The sequence below is a fragment of the Heterocephalus glaber genome, unplaced genomic scaffold (assembly GCF_053883595.1).
Source record: "Heterocephalus glaber isolate CG9 unplaced genomic scaffold, H.glaber_assembly_v1.0 deba00001600, whole genome shotgun sequence".
NCBI classification, from domain to species: domain Eukaryota; kingdom Metazoa; phylum Chordata; class Mammalia; order Rodentia; family Bathyergidae; genus Heterocephalus; species Heterocephalus glaber.
In genome coordinates, this window is record NW_028258372.1 from 1,810,555 (window position 1) to 1,827,000 (window position 16,446).

The 16,446-nt window shown below is 40.4% G+C and overlaps 1 protein-coding gene across 13 annotated transcripts in view; it reads right to left on the reverse strand.

Annotated features, from left to right (window-relative positions):
* Positions 1-298: 298 nt before the first annotated feature.
* The window catches only part of Rps6kc1 (ribosomal protein S6 kinase C1), a 176,162-nt gene continuing 160,014 nt past the window's right edge, over positions 299-16,446 (reverse strand). For 7 of the 13 annotated variants that reach the window (XR_015444473.1, XR_015444469.1, XR_015444470.1 and 4 more), the window contains 3 exons: positions 12,031-12,113; positions 10,916-11,268; positions 1,119-1,221 (listed from right to left, as the gene is read on the reverse strand). Coding sequence is in view for 5 of the 13 variants with exons in the window: in XM_004853554.4 (XP_004853611.1) it covers positions 1,111-1,221; positions 10,916-11,011; positions 12,031-12,113 (290 nt within the window). In the remaining 8 variants the exon portion in view is untranslated. Of the gene's footprint in view, positions 1,222-10,915; positions 11,269-12,030; positions 12,114-16,446 lie in introns of all 13 variants that reach the window. The other 6 variants (XM_004853554.4, XM_004853559.4, XM_087194244.1 and 3 more) reach the window with 4 other exon arrangements.

A 16,446-nucleotide genomic window follows, 5' to 3' on the forward strand; every position in this document is an offset into this window, starting at 1 on the left:
TAACAAATACAAATGTCTGGAGATGTGTGGATGTTTGCATTCTTTACACATAATGTCAAGTAGACTAGGAGCTCAAATCTGGAAAGCTTATACTGCTGCAAGTAATAAAATAGGATTGCCGTTTGATTTCATTTAGACAAGATCCTTTGGAGCCTTTTGGTTCATTTACCAAAAAAGTAAAATGAAGCATAAGCAGCAGCAGCAAAAGTTGATAATATTCTGAAAAGGAACAACAATAAATTCTTTGAAAATTTTTTTAAATGTGTAAAGCCATAAGTTATTAAATGAAGGAGACGTCTACATTTTTACCACATTTATTTTGTCATGATTTTTTAGTCCCAACTAACATGATACAATTTGGGAAATAAATATTCTCCTTTTTTGTTGCACATGTGCTGCTAACAAGGGCAGGAAGCAAAGAATCAGCAAAGGTTGCAAGAAATGGAAAGGTGGGGAAAGAAAGACGAGGCTGAAGGGCGGGAAGTGTTTCTATGAACCTCCCTAAAGAAGCACTGCCAACCCACCAAGTTCCACGGTGACAACATAAAGTGTTTTCGCCTCACAGAAATCATCCGGAGCCACATTCGAAGTCCACGAGTTATACACGTCTCAGGGTGGGTTTCCTTTCACATGTCATGCGTGTATTTTTTCACACTTTGCAGGCCCCATTGATGACACTGTTCACCAAGCACTTTCAGTGCATTATTCAGCAAATAATTTGATGATGTAAACCAACCTTGGTTAGCAGAGGGGAGTCAGCTGCCTTGTAAGGTTCTTTCTTTCAAGTGAAACAGGTCTGTACTTAGAGCTCTGAGTTGGAGGAACCTCTGGAAGCGCATTCCTGTTTCAGCCGGGTTTGCACGCACTTGCCACCCGAATGTGGATTACATTAAGCAACACCCTGGTTAAAGGTACGAATATAACAGTTCCTGGCACAATTAGCTAGTATCTGTCCAGACAGTGAGTGTAAGTGGAAGCTCTTTTAGCTCCTCCCCTAGGTCCTCGAAAGGCCTTGATCCGGAGGCTTTGCTGCTCCATAACGACTGTGCACTGTGCGGCTGAGCTGCTGTTTCAGAGATCAGAATGTGTGAAAAGAGCCCTGGGTGGCGTTCATCTCATCAGTGCTGCCCAATCCACGGGAGTGAAAAACGGGTGAGATTTGATATCTTCAACACCGGCGACTCCAGCTCCCAGACGTTCCAGGGGGTTGAACTGTAAGAGCTAAAAGAGAAGGATTCAGTGAATCACAGGAATCCAACTAGTCAATCAAAAGAAAACAAAGGAAAGAGCTTCTGAATACAGCCTTGGTGCAAATGGGCTTTACAGCCAGAAGACTGTTTTCGTGAAAGGGAGCAATGTCTACCATCACTCTAGCTGTGGGGAAGAGGGGGCAGATCTCACTAAACTGATGGTTTTTCAACTGTTTTGAAGATGACCTTGGGCCATTTTCTTCATTTCCCCCAACCTCATACAGTACACAAAGATTAATTTCCTGCTTCCAAGGTACAACAAGGCATTCATTAGGTACTGCACTAAATCCATAATTTGTACATTTGGAAGGCACAGTAAGTTTTAATTCCTAACTAACTACTACAGTGATTTGGTCTAAACTTTACCTAAAATCTAAACAAGCTAATCTGTATCGCTAAATATTTTTCTTTGGAACTGCTGGCTCAAATGAAATAATTTAATCCAATGAATGAAACAGGTTTTGATTTCTTCAGAAAGAGAAATCACATGTGAAAGAATTGTTATATGAACAGGGTTGTTAATGGTGGAGAACAAAAGTAATCGTGTACAATTATCTGAGGAACTTGGGCATGCTGGAAGAATATGTCTTGAGATACCCATGCATTCTCAGATTTATATGCTACAAAATTCATCTATTACCAATGTATACAGTTGGGTGATTGTTTTTTTAGTAAATTTAAAGTTGTGTAAGCACCATCACAACCCAATTTTAAAACACTCTGATGGCCTTAAAGTTTCCCTATGCCCTTTTGCAGTTAATTCCCACTTCCAATCCCAGACGAGGCAACCAGTGGCCTGCTTCTATCTCCATGAACTTGCCTTTTCTGAACATTCCATGTAAATTCAATCATAAAATATATAGCCTTTGCAGCTCCCTTTCTTCACTCAGCATAATGTTTTTAAGATTCATCCACACTCTAGCAGGTATCAACATTTTATTTTCTGAGTAGTATTCCACTGTTTGGATAGGCCACATCCTCTTAATCCAGTCACCAATGAAGGAACCTCTGGGCTTTCCAGTTTGGCATTATAATGAGTAACGCTATTAACATTTGGATATATTTTCTCATTTCTCTGGAGTACATTCCTAGGAGTGGAACTGCTGGGTCACATAGTACGTTTGTGTTTAACTTTTTAAGAAATTACCAAACTTTTCTCCAGCGGCAGTAGGCAAGTTGCATTCCCATTAGGAGCGTGTGAGGGGCCCCATTTCTCCAGCACTTCAGTACTTGGTCTCTGATAACACTTCTAGTGCACACTAGTGATATTTTATTATGTTTTTAATTTGCATCCCTAACCACTACCGATGTTAAGCATCTTTTCATGCCCTTATTAGCCATTCATATAGCTTCCTTGGTGAAATAATCTTTTGCCCATTTTAAAAATAAGTTGTCTGTCTTATTCATTTATAAGACTTTTTGTATATTCTGAATTCAAGTAACAACACGTCTTGCAAATATTTTCTCTCAGTCTGTGGCTTGTGTTTTCATTTTCTTAATGCTGTCTTTTGAAGCGCTCAACTTTTTCATTTTAATGAAGTCTACTTTATCACTATTTTCTTTTATGAGTCATGATTTGGTGTTATGACTAATTAACTCTTTACTTAACTCAAGGTCAGGAAGATTTTCTATGTTTTCTTCTATAATTTTTATACTCCTAGCTCTTCTGTATAGGTCTGTGAGGCACTTTGAGTTACTATTTTTTCCATATGGTATGAAGGGTCTTAGTACATCATGTTTTTAGCATGTGAATGAATATTTGATTTCCCAGCACCATTTATTAATAAACACACTGTTGTCTGAGTTGCCATCATGTAGAAATTAACTAGTATAAGTCTTCCAACTTCACTCTTCCCTTTCACAATTGTTTTGGATGCTCCAGGTCCGTTGCCTTTTTAGTACAATTAAGAGTCAGCTGATGTTTCCCAATTTTGCTGATCTTTTCAAAGACTCTGTGACTTCATTGGTTTTTCTTTTTTGTTCTTTTTTCTGTTTTCTATCTTACTGATTTATGCTATCTTTCTTCTGCTTGCTTAGGATTTACCTTGCTTTTTATGCTTTATTTCTATACTTTCTTATGCAAGCTTAGATTTTTGAGACTTTTTCTTTTACCTGGTATATGGTTAAAGACATAAATTTTCCTCAATAACTGATTTAGTTCTATTCCACAAATATATTGTTTTCATTTTCATGCAGTTAAAACTGTTTTGTAGCTTTTCTTAGAATTTCATCTTTGATCCATAAATTCCTTAAAAGTGGTTTAATTTTCAAATATTTGTGGATTTAGCAGATCTCTTTCTGTTGCTGATTTCTAACAGCTCTGATATGGTCAGCGTACAATCTAGGACTGCAATCCTGTTAAATACTGACACTTATTCTGTGACCTACCACATGATCTAGCTTGGAGGTTTGTTTCACATGCACCTGATAACAATGTACGTTCTGCTGTCACAGGGTAGAGTGTTCCATGTATATCAGTTATAGGTGTTTAATAATACTGTTGGAGTCTTCTCTACCCGTGTGATTTTCTATCAGTTATCAAGAATGGAGCACTGATGCCTCCATTTATTATTACTGAACTGTCTATTGTTCCTTTGAATCCAAGTGTTTTATAAATTTTGAGGTGGATATAAGTGCACATACGTCTGTAACTGTTAAGTTTCCTATGTGTTGATCCTTTTATTGTTATGAAACACCTGTCAGTCTCTACTATGTCTCTTGTTTCAGAGCCAATTTTGTTTGTTTAGTACAGCCACTCCAGCACTATGGTTACTGTTTGCATGGTTTATCTTCTTCTATCCTTTTTCTTTCAACCTACTTGTGTCTCTGAATTTAAAGTACAGCTCTTGTACACAGAAAATAGCTGAATCTTACTTTTAAAATCATCTTAACAGTATTTGCCTTTTGTTTGGCTTGTGTAGACATTCACTTTGAATGTAATCACTAAAAATGTGGACTTACATTTGCCTTTTTACTTTGTAGGTCTGTCTTTTTGTTCTTCCTTTATTGATTCTTTTGTGTTAAATGCTTTTTACTGTATCATTTCATTTCTCTGCTAATTTTCTTTTACTATTTTGTTTCTAGGAGTTTTTGTTTGTTTTGTGGTTGCTATAAGGATTGTATATGCATATTAACTTATCACAATCCCCTTCTGGATAAAACTTAATTTCAGTAAAAGGTAGAATCTTTGCCCCACTAAAGCCCATTTGTTTCCCCTTTCTTTTGTCTACTGTTGTCTTCCCTCAGTATCCACAGAGGATTGACTGCACAACCCACTGTGTGTACCAAAACCGTACTCAAGTTTCTTACATAAAATGGTACGGTATTTGCGAATAGCCTACACACTTATCCTTCAAATCACAAACCTTAAACCACCCCTAGATTATTCATTATAGTAAATGCTATATAAATAGTTGTCATATTGTATTGTTTGGAGAATAATGACAAAATTTCTTTCCAAATATTTTTGATCTGCAGTTGACTAAATCCATGGACACAGAAGCTGAGTGTATTTACATATTGCATCTATGTGTGTTATAAGCCCAAAAGCAAGGCTTTATAATCATTGCTACACCCAATTTTATAACTTTTAAAGGAAGCTGAGAAAAATATATATAATCTTTTCTATTAATTTGCAGCTACCATTTCATTTCCATTACTGTTCATTTCCTCTTGGGAGTTACTACTTGGTGTCGTTTCCTTTCGGCCTGATAGAATCCTGTAGTACTGCTTGTAATGCAGATCAGCAGGAACAAATTGTCCCAGTGTTGCTTTATCTTCATCATCTTCTTTCTTGAAAGGTCACTTTAGTTTGTATTCTTAAGGGTGACTTCCTCAAGGTCTTCCATGTCTGGATCCTTTTGTGGTCAAACAGTGAGTGAACAACGGAGGTTGTTTTCGGATTCCTCAGCTGTGCGCCGGTGTTCTACCAGTGGGTAGGAGAACACATTCCATGTTTAGGCCATTAAACCAAGCGCACCAGGCTTTCCTGCCCCAGGCCCTACCTGTCCTGCACATGCTGGCGCAGCCTCGGGCTTCACCCCCACGGCCTGCCCCACCCTGGCAGAAGCTTCGCCCCTGATCCAGCACGGGGGGGGGGGGGGGGGGGCACGGAACAGACCGAGCCATGAATGCCAGAGTCCCACTGTTTTTCCCCAAAGTCCGGCTGTCTTTCATGCATAAACACTTTCCAGATTATTGAATCCTTTGATCAATTTCCAGAGCACTGAAATGACTGCTTTGGGGTTATTTTGGGTTTTTTACCAATTCTGTCCAACTTATATACTTCTGGGCAACACAGAATTTGTCAACTTCTTCATGCAGTCACAGCCACTCAAATTTGCTGCTAAAACAAATAATTTTTCCAGAGAAGATAGCCAAAGTACAACTGAAGTATTTAAATGGTTTCTCTGCAACATTAATGGTCTTACATACATAGGAAGTTTCACTGCCCAAATTCAACCAAACTTTGTATTTCTTCTCTTTTTTCTTTTGTTTCTATTTTCATTCATAATTAATTAATCCAATTATGTGCATAATGAACATCACTGGATTGCCTTTTATGTGTCAATCCAGTACTTTACAATCTTTGTACCCATAGTACCAGCAGTTGACTCATTCCTGCATTAGCAGCCCTATGATTCAAATATTTGTTTCACCACCAAATATGTCATGAAGTTTCAACAGCGTCCTATCAATAATAACATCACATTTATAGTGGGCCAGGCATTATTCTAGAACATAGTTAATTCATTTAACTCACTATTACTCTACAAATGGCTACTACTGTTTCTCCTACAGATGAGAAATGAGAGACTTCAAGAAATTAAGTAACTTGTTTAAGAAATTACAGGCAGTAAGTAGCAAAGAAAGGATTTGAATTCAGGCATTCTGACTCTAGAATCCATGCCATGTCACACTGCACTACTTCATCAATCTGTGACCAGCAAACACCAAGGATCTATTATTTCACTTTGATATTCTCAATCCACAAGGGGAGTGAAGCGGATACTTCAAAGGACTACGCTAACAGTCTTTTCACTTGAAATTATTATGTCGAGCACTCAAAATGACCCACATACTGTTTATTAAAGCTAATTGCTCAAAGAACTTTTATATTAGAACTTGCTAAGATGTGTCAAAACAGCTATTATTATGAAACAAACATCATAGGAATACCCTAAGTGCATTAAACTTTTCTCACAGGCACTCATCCCTATTGACTGAAATGTGAAAGGCATCAGATATTTTAATATAAATCTAGCATATTAAATATTGGTAAGAATTAACCATATCCCATTATATTTCAGGAATACACCTAAATATTTTAAGAAATAAACATATGCCTTTTCTTTTCTTGCCTTCTTTCTTTCCCTTCCTATCTTTCCTTTCTCTTTCAACTGGCTTTTCTACACAACTCTTTCCAAAACATGATTTCAAATATGAAATTTGTATTTTGACTTTTACTAGAATCAGTTTATTTACTTCATGGACTCCTCCATTTATTTGTAAGTACAAAATCTATAGGTAAAAATCTGTTTTCTCCACGACTATCTGCTTATTTGTTACTATTTCAAATACTATCAAAGATCACACAAAGATTCTATTGCTCAAAAGAAAGTGGCAGCCAGTGACACATTCCAGATCATGAATCCCAAGGCCGGGCATGGTGTTGCATCCCTGCCATCCCAGCACTCAGGAGGCTGAGGCAGGAGGATTGCTGTGAGTTTGAGGCCAGCCTGGGCTACACAGTCAGTTCAAGGCCAGCCTGGACTACACAGTGAGAGCCTGTCTCAAACCCTCCCCCCCGCCAAAAAAAAGATCATGAACCCCAGACAGCTGCTGCCAACCTCCCTGCTCAGGAAGAACAGGCAAGGGGGGAGGGGGGATGGTGAAAGAGGAGTTTGTTTTAAAGGTCTTTTCCTTGCATAGTGTCTTTCAACTGGCAAGGCACCTGTGTCATATGAAACTAAATGTGCACTGCAGAGCATAAACATACATGAAGGGAAGATTTTTTTTTAATTGCATTTAAAAAGTAACTGTGTTTACTTTAGCATCATTCACTTGCCAGGGACAGATGGCTGAACTGTGAGTTCAGGAGATTACAAAATCTAAGAACAAAGCAAGGAGTTGAAAGACCAAAGAAGAGAAAATTTCCCCAAAGCAGAATAATTATTTCCATATAAATCATTCTGAGATTTTTTAAAATGACCTCTATCACCTGTGAGGTAGTGGAAGAGGAAAGTCAAAATGACAAATTGCTAATCATGCCAAGAGACCCCTTTTCCCTTTCCTGATGATGTTTCCTCAACATGAGTGGTAGCTTCCTCGGCAGGCCAACACCAGATGCTGATTTACTACAGGAGCTACATGCATCAGGATGTGAGGACTGACCAGCCCATGAGCCTACAGTGCTTTGCTAAGTGACTTATAATAAAGACAGACGCAGAACTTGGGACATTGTTGCAGGGAATTTTGGTTTCAGTATTACATAATATGACTACTTTAAAAGAAAAGAAATAAAAGAGCAGCTGCTAGCCTTCTCTAATTATTTACCCAAAAAAATCACTTTGAATTTATTTTGTGCCACACAAATAGGACAAAATCAAATGAATAGCTGTTCTTCCCGCCCGCTAGAACTAAATGTTTTATGTATTTCTTCACTGCCTCTTAATCCAAAGTGCTCTGATATTTTCCTCTCAGTATTCCTAATCTGACTGTTTCTTTTTTTTTTGGTACCGGGGATCGAACTCCGGACCTTGCACTTGCAAGGCAGGCGGTGGAACCACTGAGCTAAATCCCCAGCCCCTGACTGTTTCTTTACACTTCACATAGTCAGGGCAAATTAATCTTCCTAAGGCTAACTCCGATCCTTTCACTTTTCTGCACAGCTCCAAATTTCCAATTTCAATGGATTGTGTCGCTTCACCCCTGTGTTATGATAACAGAACCCATGAGAAAATCCAACTCACCTTTCTCTACTCACCTACCACTATTATCCTATAATCAGCCCTCCAGTCCAGACACACCAGATTCTGAGTCCCCCTGGGTCTTTCCCATCCCTTCCTTGCCTTTGTTCAAACTGTTCACTCCACCTAGGCTCCCACATCCAGCCTTGCCCTGCTATGATGCTGTCCAAGGCCCAGCAAAATAATATCCATCTCACAAAACTTCTCCTAGTACGGTAGTACCTCGGTTCACGAACTTAATTCTTTGCACAATTCTGGTTGCAAATTTGGACAAGAACTGAATCAAATTTCCCCATAAAGTCAATGTAGCGGATTAACTAATGGTCAACTTGTAATGCCCAGCTGAACTGAATCAGCGTGGTCTGAGTGTGGAGGATCCAGGATACCTAAAGATTGTTACCAATGGCCATAAAAAGAGAACTGGAGGGACAGATCGTGGCCTGTTGATTTGCTAAGAGAAGCTTGCTGTGGATGGTTTTCCTGACGCAAACTAGGCTCTTCTTGTCAGAGGAGGAGCTCAGGGCCTCACTGTCGCTGGGGATGGCTGCTGTTTTCATCGGGGGAGCTCTGGTCTTCACCATGAGCATCACTTCCTGCTCCAGTGTGGATCCCTCAGCTTGGTGGCACAAATCCTTCATCACACCTGCGTAGGTTTTCTGGCTTCCACCACTGGCCTTGGGCCTTCCAGGTGCAGATCCTCAATACGGACAAGTATGAGACATTGCCGTGGGCTCTAGGCCACTGGCTGGGCCTTGGACTCTATGCCTTTAGCTGGACTTGTGCGGGAAACTGCTGGGGTCCAGGCCCTCGGCTGGATTCTTTGGGCCTCCAGTGTGCGGTTAATCTCTCTAGAACTCCTTTCCATTTGACTTTTTGGGTAATTATCATAAAATAATCCCATATATTATGTGTCCTGTATTTATTATTCCCTTGCAAAGACCCTGACTGCAACAGTCAACACTGAACCTACTCATTGAATTTGATTCGGTTCTCATCTAATTCAGTTTGCAACCAGAATCATGGAAAGAATTAAGTTTGTGAACCAAGGCACCGCTGTAGTGTCACTGCACTGACTGTGCCCTCCTCCTCTCAACCTGGCAACATGTTTCCTAGCCCTCTCTGACACCTTTATTAAGTTCCATCCTGTGCCACAGCTGTTTGGGAGTCTTACCTTGGCAGCTTCAAGCACTGTCCCTGGCATGTAGTATTTGTTGAATGGAACCAACACTGCTACTTTGGAGAATACAAGGTATTTCTCTTCTTAATTTATATTTCTCTCCCCTTTATTGTTTTAATTTTTGTTTTTCCTGATTTTTAAAAAAATATGTTTCATTCAATAATTTTAGTTCTTCATCTTTTTCAGATAAACGTCTTTGTATTTTTCATCTGTTTTGTTTCTTGAGACAGGGTCTCTGTGTGTAGTTCAGACTGGCTGCAAACTCACTATGTATCCCAGGTTTGCTTGGAACTCCCAGGGATCCTCCTGCCTCTGCCTCCTGAGTACTGGAATTATGAGCATGCACCACCACACCCAGCTTCCTTCATGTTTCTCGTGGAAGCCTGGGGACCCCGGGCCAGGCAGTTCTCACTCATCTTCTGAGAGCCCATCACACAAGAGAACAACCCTCCATGCATGCACTCCAGGAGTACAGGTGGAGCATCCCTAGTCCAAAACCCTGAAATCCAAACACTCTGCACTCTGAAACTTCTCAGTCTGGACATGGCAATCAAAAAGTTTCAGATTTTGGAGCATTTCGAATTTTCAGATTGCAGGTGCTTAACCAGGAAAGTCTATGCAAATATTTCAAAACCAGAAAAACTCCAAAACCTGAAAACCACTTCTAGTCTCAGCTGTTTCAGATAAGGGCTACTAAACCTGTGTTTCAAACACATTCTGAGCCTGGCCCTGGGGTACTGAACCTTACTCACCAACAGTCTCTTTTTCCAATGCCACCCAAAATGCACAAACTGACATCAGCGCATAAGTTCCATCAACCAAGGACACCGTGTGAGGGGTTGCCTTGACAACACTGTCTGACAACACTTCTCTCCACGGCAGCCAGAACAGCCCATTACTATTCATAAATAAGAATTAAAGTGGTGAGGGCCGGGGATTTAGCTCAGTGGTTCTGGCACCTGCCTCGCAAGCGCAAGGACCTGAGTTCGATCCCTGGTACCAAAAAAAAAAAAAAAAGAATTAAAGTGGTGAGAAATATATGTCTGTTGTTTAAGCAAATAATAGTGAAAATAGCCATCTCTATATGGTTATAAAATACAACAGCAATTGGTACAAGATCCCAATGATGCATGTAAATGTATTTTATACCTAAAATGTACCAATAAACTTAATAGGGAAAAAAATTAAAAATAAAAATAAAATACAACAGCAAAAGCAGAGCAGTCCCACAGAGACAAAAGCAATACTCAATTTCCTACCTATACCAATATGTGGGGTTGACAGATATTAACACTGATTTTTTGAAAACAATTTTAATCCCAACAAGTTTTAACTATCTCCTCCGACCCCACCAAAACTTTGACAGTAGCAAGAGCCTAAAGATACGCACCATTAATTCTGAACGTGTAGTTATAGATGGATCTTTCTTGCCCAACCCTAATTTCTTTAAGGCTTTGGAGCCGCGGGCTCTGTTAATCTGCATGGCTGAAATGCTTAGCCAACAAAGGTCAATTGGGTACCTGTTGAATGAGGGACCGAGCCTCTTCGGAGACACTTTCTGGCATGTTCAAGGTAGTGTGAGTATTTATTCCTGCTGGGTGGCACTCAACCAAAGTCTGAAACGATCAATCAGGTACATTTCTTATCCGGGGTACCGTTATACTCCCGTACCGTATCGCAGGATTATAGACAGCAAGTACAGACAGGTCAGGCCCCCGCCTCCTCGAAGGGCAATCACCACAGCGTCACCTGTGAAGCTCAGGCCAAGGGCCCTGAGCCTACAGATCTGACTGAAACAAAGGCAGATGATCGTCACAGTCACACCAGGCTGTCCTCGTCCCTCCATTAGAAAATGAGTGGCTCCTAATGAAAGCTTCAATTACACACAAAAGCAGAAGAGAGACTTGAAATCATTGAAGCATTTTAATGTTCTTAAAAACCACCTTCAAAGTTGAGAATCTGTTAGGGATAACACGTTACAGCTATCTAACACTTTATACTTTAAATATATGTAAAGTGATTTGTGAACTTCACAACAATCTTAGGTTGCTATTTACATATTTAAGGCAGACGTTTGTAAAAGGGTAACTGTTTTCTTCCCAGGAGGCAACCTGCCTACTAAAGTCTATTAAAATCAAACATCATACTTAAAAGTTATTGATCAGAGAGAGTATAAATCCTGTCCTTAAGCTAGAAGAGACAGAAAAAATTTCGTCTTGAGAAAAAAAGATAATGTTACCTTATAATAACTACATTGATTTTCTAAAAATGAGAATTTCCTCTGGGCTGCAGATAAGATGTTTAAACCATCTAGAAAATTCTAATACATCCTTATTATAAACCTTACAGATTTGACCCTGTTAAAGCTGAATCGTAGAAAATAAAGGAGAAAAACACGCTACATAACACTGTGACACATAACAGAATCTTACCATTGATTTGTTCAACCAAATACAACTCTATCTTTTAAATCTGGAATCTTGATAAGTCTGCATTTCTCTTTTCTTTTTTCTTTGTATCAAAGCCTTTCTTACTTAGACCCTGACCTAAAAACTAAAGGCCAAGGCTAACATTCTCAATTGGAAGTCAAGGTGGCAGCTGGACACATTTATTAAATGTCCAGGTCGCTGCTTACCTTGCCAGTGAGAAGTTCAAAGAGGACAGCACCCAAGCTCCACCAATCACAGGCTTCAGTTTCTTCTGTGATTGCTCCAACCTCTAAACATACCAAAAAGGTTGATATTAAAATTCCAAAGGTCAATTAAACTTTCAAAATTAACATGTATCAGCAAGGTGACCTTGTTAATGCTGAGAGAGCAGATACTAAATACTACTGGGCTTTCAAAATTCCTGAAAGTTACTCATCCCTTTGGTCACCTACTGTGGTTGCATTTTTTTCTGATGCAGTCATATATTAAACTGAGACATTTGTTCTTTAGTTGATAGAGGGACACCTTCAAGATGCTATTCTTAAAAGTCACATGAACCTACGAGATCAGCATTTTGCTTAATCTTTCACATTCGAGGCAGAACAGACAATTCTACCTTACAAACATTAAAGGCATATTTTGGAAATAAAACTCTTTCTGTTCAAGAGAAACTTCAAAAATATTTAAGCTGGTATTAACCATCCTTTTACTTATGGGTTAGAAACAAGAGAAGTAAAATTCCCTCTCAATGTCACACAGCAGCAGAATGAAGACCTGGTTTTCAGTTTCATCTTCCTTCTCCTATAGAAGCAATTGTTCCTGACCAAAGAAGGAGCATGTGAGATGCTAATTCTCCCATTTTGTAACTGAGAAGTACAGACACACTGTTCTAAGCCACCACTGAAATTACTGGCTAAAATAAAGATCTTTAGAATACTGTATTTGCCAATTACCTGTGTTATCCTATCACTCAAGACCACAAATTCCTGAAATGTAATTTATGAGTTTTTAGATGTCATCTTTCAGGTTTTTCCACAAATCAGCAACAATCCCCCATTTCCCCATTGTTGAGGCCTTTAGCACTTCAGCCATGTTTGCTGTCTTTTCCTCTCCTAAGGCCAGCCTATCGGGTCACTAGGCCTCGCCAGTATCTGCCCTTTATCTCCATTCCACTAAGCAAACAGATCTTATCATCTTACTACAGGGAACCCACTACTCGAACTGTGATAAGTGGACAAGATACTCAGGGGCCCAGCCCTTTCCAACAATGCTTAGCACAACTACTGCGTACTGAGAACAGCAGTTCTTAGGGTGCCTTGGGCCTTAAGTTTAAAGCAAAGCCTGTGTGGGCTACAGAAAGAGAAATAAAAGCCACTCTTCCGTAAAATACTGAAATTACTCCATGTCAGCAACCTTTCCTCCATATGTCTTCCCCTGGGCTCCACAGCCATCCTCTCCTACAGTTTCAAGCCAAATCACAACATTCATTCTCTAACTAGCTGCCCTCAACTAGGTAGTAAGGAGAAAACAGATATTAACTAATTCAAACTATGGTCTGGATAACTGGAAGACTCCAACCTTCCTAGGACCATCTGCACTAACAAAGCAGATGCTTGTTTAAAAACTGCTAACGACCTATCCGGCAAGAGGAGTTTAATCATGTATGTTGTAGCATATCTATATGATGGAATGCTGCCACTTAACCATTTTAAATGACACCTTCATATACAATTAAAGTACGCAAGTAAAGTTTTGTATATATTGTTTTTAAAAACCTATAAAACAGAACTGAGGATATAGTCCAGTGGTAGAGCTTGCCTAGCATGGGCAAGATCCTGGGTTCAATCCCCAGTACTACACATACACACCAAAAGTAAAAGCTATAAAAGGATAGAATTCTATTTTTTAAAGTATGTATTTTTTAAAAGACTGGTGAGAAAATACATAGTGATTTGCTTCTGGGGTGGTTTACACTTATTAACTTACATAAATATCTAAGTGGTACAATTAAAGTACAGCAAGATAATGTGACAGGTGAAAGCTTTATACTTTGACACCAGGAAGACAAAGATGTGTAGGCAACACCTCCCCTAAGAGTTTTCGCCCACTAGTTTTCTTCACAAATTTAAAGTCTTACATATTAGAAAGAACAATGGACTAAGAACCAGGAGTGTCGTGCTGAGTCAACAAATTCACCTGATCCTACCCATCAGATCCTAGCGTGTTACGCTGTAGATGTGCTAGATCCCAGGTTACATTTAGCTCTAAATCCTATGATTTTTGATACCTAAGGATTCCCTACCATGGCGCTTGAGAAAGACAACTTCCTGGGGACTCCCTCCCAAAGTGCACAGTGCTGCCCTTACCACATCCAGATTCACAGCCCCTGCCCCCCGCCCAGAGCGTTGGAAGTGTGTGCTCAGAAAACTGAGAAGGGGTGTATGCTCTCAGAAACTAGAATAGTAAAAAGGAAATTTTCCATAGTCCTGTCAACAAATAAAATGTTTTTCACATTTCCTTCCAGTCTAAACCAAGCAAAAGATTTTACTTTCCTGTTCAAAATTCTTAAATGGCTTCTAAATGGCCTTTAACTAACATTCAAATGTCTTCATTGATCCAGCAGGAATACACAGTCAACTTCCATAATAAAGTCTGAAGCTATGGGATCCATCCAACCCACATACAACAAGCAGCGTAAACTAAGTCCTATAGCAGCGCTATTCCTCCACAACTCTCCGCTCCAGCCACACTGTTAAACAGTGACACCAAAGTCAGTTTTCCCACTAGCATCGTTAATGATTTTATTTATCTTTTTGCTCAAGAATTTCAGAGTTCCATTTTCTTTAAGCATACAGCAAGTAGTATGTATTTCTTAGTTTTATAAAGATTTGACCTGTTTACAACTCAAGATCCAAAGTTAGGGACCGGGCCCCTCTGTGCCCCCAGGAAGCCTCATTTAGTAATGCACGTTACTCTGACAACGGTGATAGTTACAACAATAAACCAGCAGCTAGCATTCATTGACTGGTTACTATGTGTAAGGAACTGTGTTTAACACTTTTCATGAATTAAAGTGTCCAAGCAAGTTTACGAAGAACGAAGAACGTATGTGAGCAGGGTTGCTTTGGGAGAGAGAGAATATTCTATTTATGTGTCCAGGGGGAAGAGACCCATCTGATGCAGACAAATGGGCAAATTAAGAAAATGGGCTTTTGGGATGGAACAACCTGTCCCAAGGAGCCATGGAACCCCACCCCCAAGTCTCTATCATAATGAAGTTCCTCGCTGGAGCTCAGAAAGGGTGGCCGAGATGGGTTTATATATTACTGGTAACACAATCTACAAATGCACCTTCGAATTCAGTGAAAGCCCCAAGCGCATCAGCAGTGTAGCCCTGGCCACCAAGCTCGATGTTACGCCAGTGCTCCCCACCCCACTCCCGGGACTGCCCACCCCAGGGCAGAGCTTCAGTGAGTGTGCTTCAGGGCTGGGGATGGAGCTCCTGAAGCCACTCTGCAAACACTGTGTCTTCCTGGGCCTCAGAGATGTTTATATGTATGAGTGGAGGTGAGATATTATTTGATTATTAAAAAGAAACACAGACCATTCATGGAACACGATGTAAAATGTGCATGGACTTGCAAGATAAAGAGACTTCCAACAAACCTCCAATCCTGTTTCACTGTCCCCCGGGACACCCATTTCCTCTCACCTCTGCAGTCAGAGCAGCTGGGTAGGAAAGTGCGAGGGGCTCTTAGGAGACACGCAAGGTGGCCTCCTTATTGTTTTCTGCACACCTGCTCAGTTCATCTAGGGTCACTGGTTTCCTGCTGCTTTTCAGTCCCTGGTAACCTTCAACGGGGTCCTTACCAGGCAGTGACCGACATATTGCTTCACAAGCACAGGGCGGTGCCTGAAGTTCTCACCTGCGCCCAGCAGCCCGTCCACTCCAGCTCAGTCAGCCGCAGCCTGCTGCTCTCATCCCCACAATCTCTTCCGCCCTCCCTCGATCATCAACCCTTCTTCCCATCTCCCCTCATTTTCCCTGTCTTCCTTCCTCTGGGATGCAATCAGTTCAGCTCTCTAATGGCTCCCAGGCCTAAGGAGCTTGTTGGTCCCATCCAAGAAAAACTGCTTCCAGAAGCCTGAAGACAGCTAGGCTGCGAGTCCTGTTTAATCTAAGGGGGCCATAAAGGGGATAACAACTGCAAAAAGGTCATTGTTTTTCACTGGAACATAAGAATAAAAGATGTGGAATAGGTTTTAAATCTATTCCCTTAATAATGCAGCTTGAAACTCTTCAAAATGACTTTTTATCACTAATTAATGTGGGGCCGGGGATGTGGCTCAGTGGTTCCACCATCTGCCTCCCAAGTGCAAGGTCCCGAGTTCGATCCCTGGTACCAAAAAAAAAAGTAGAAAAAGTACAGAAATGCCAAAGAAATCCCTGAGGCCAGTGACATTTTAAAGGACATATTCTACTGCTGCTTTGTCAATGTTCAAACTATTTTTCCTACAGAACAGGAGGTGCTAAGTATCCGCGCAGTGCACGCACCCTCCAATATTCCACACTTGCAGTTTTCAGGCTGAGCTCAGCAGCACCCTTCCTTCCCACAAGGGCG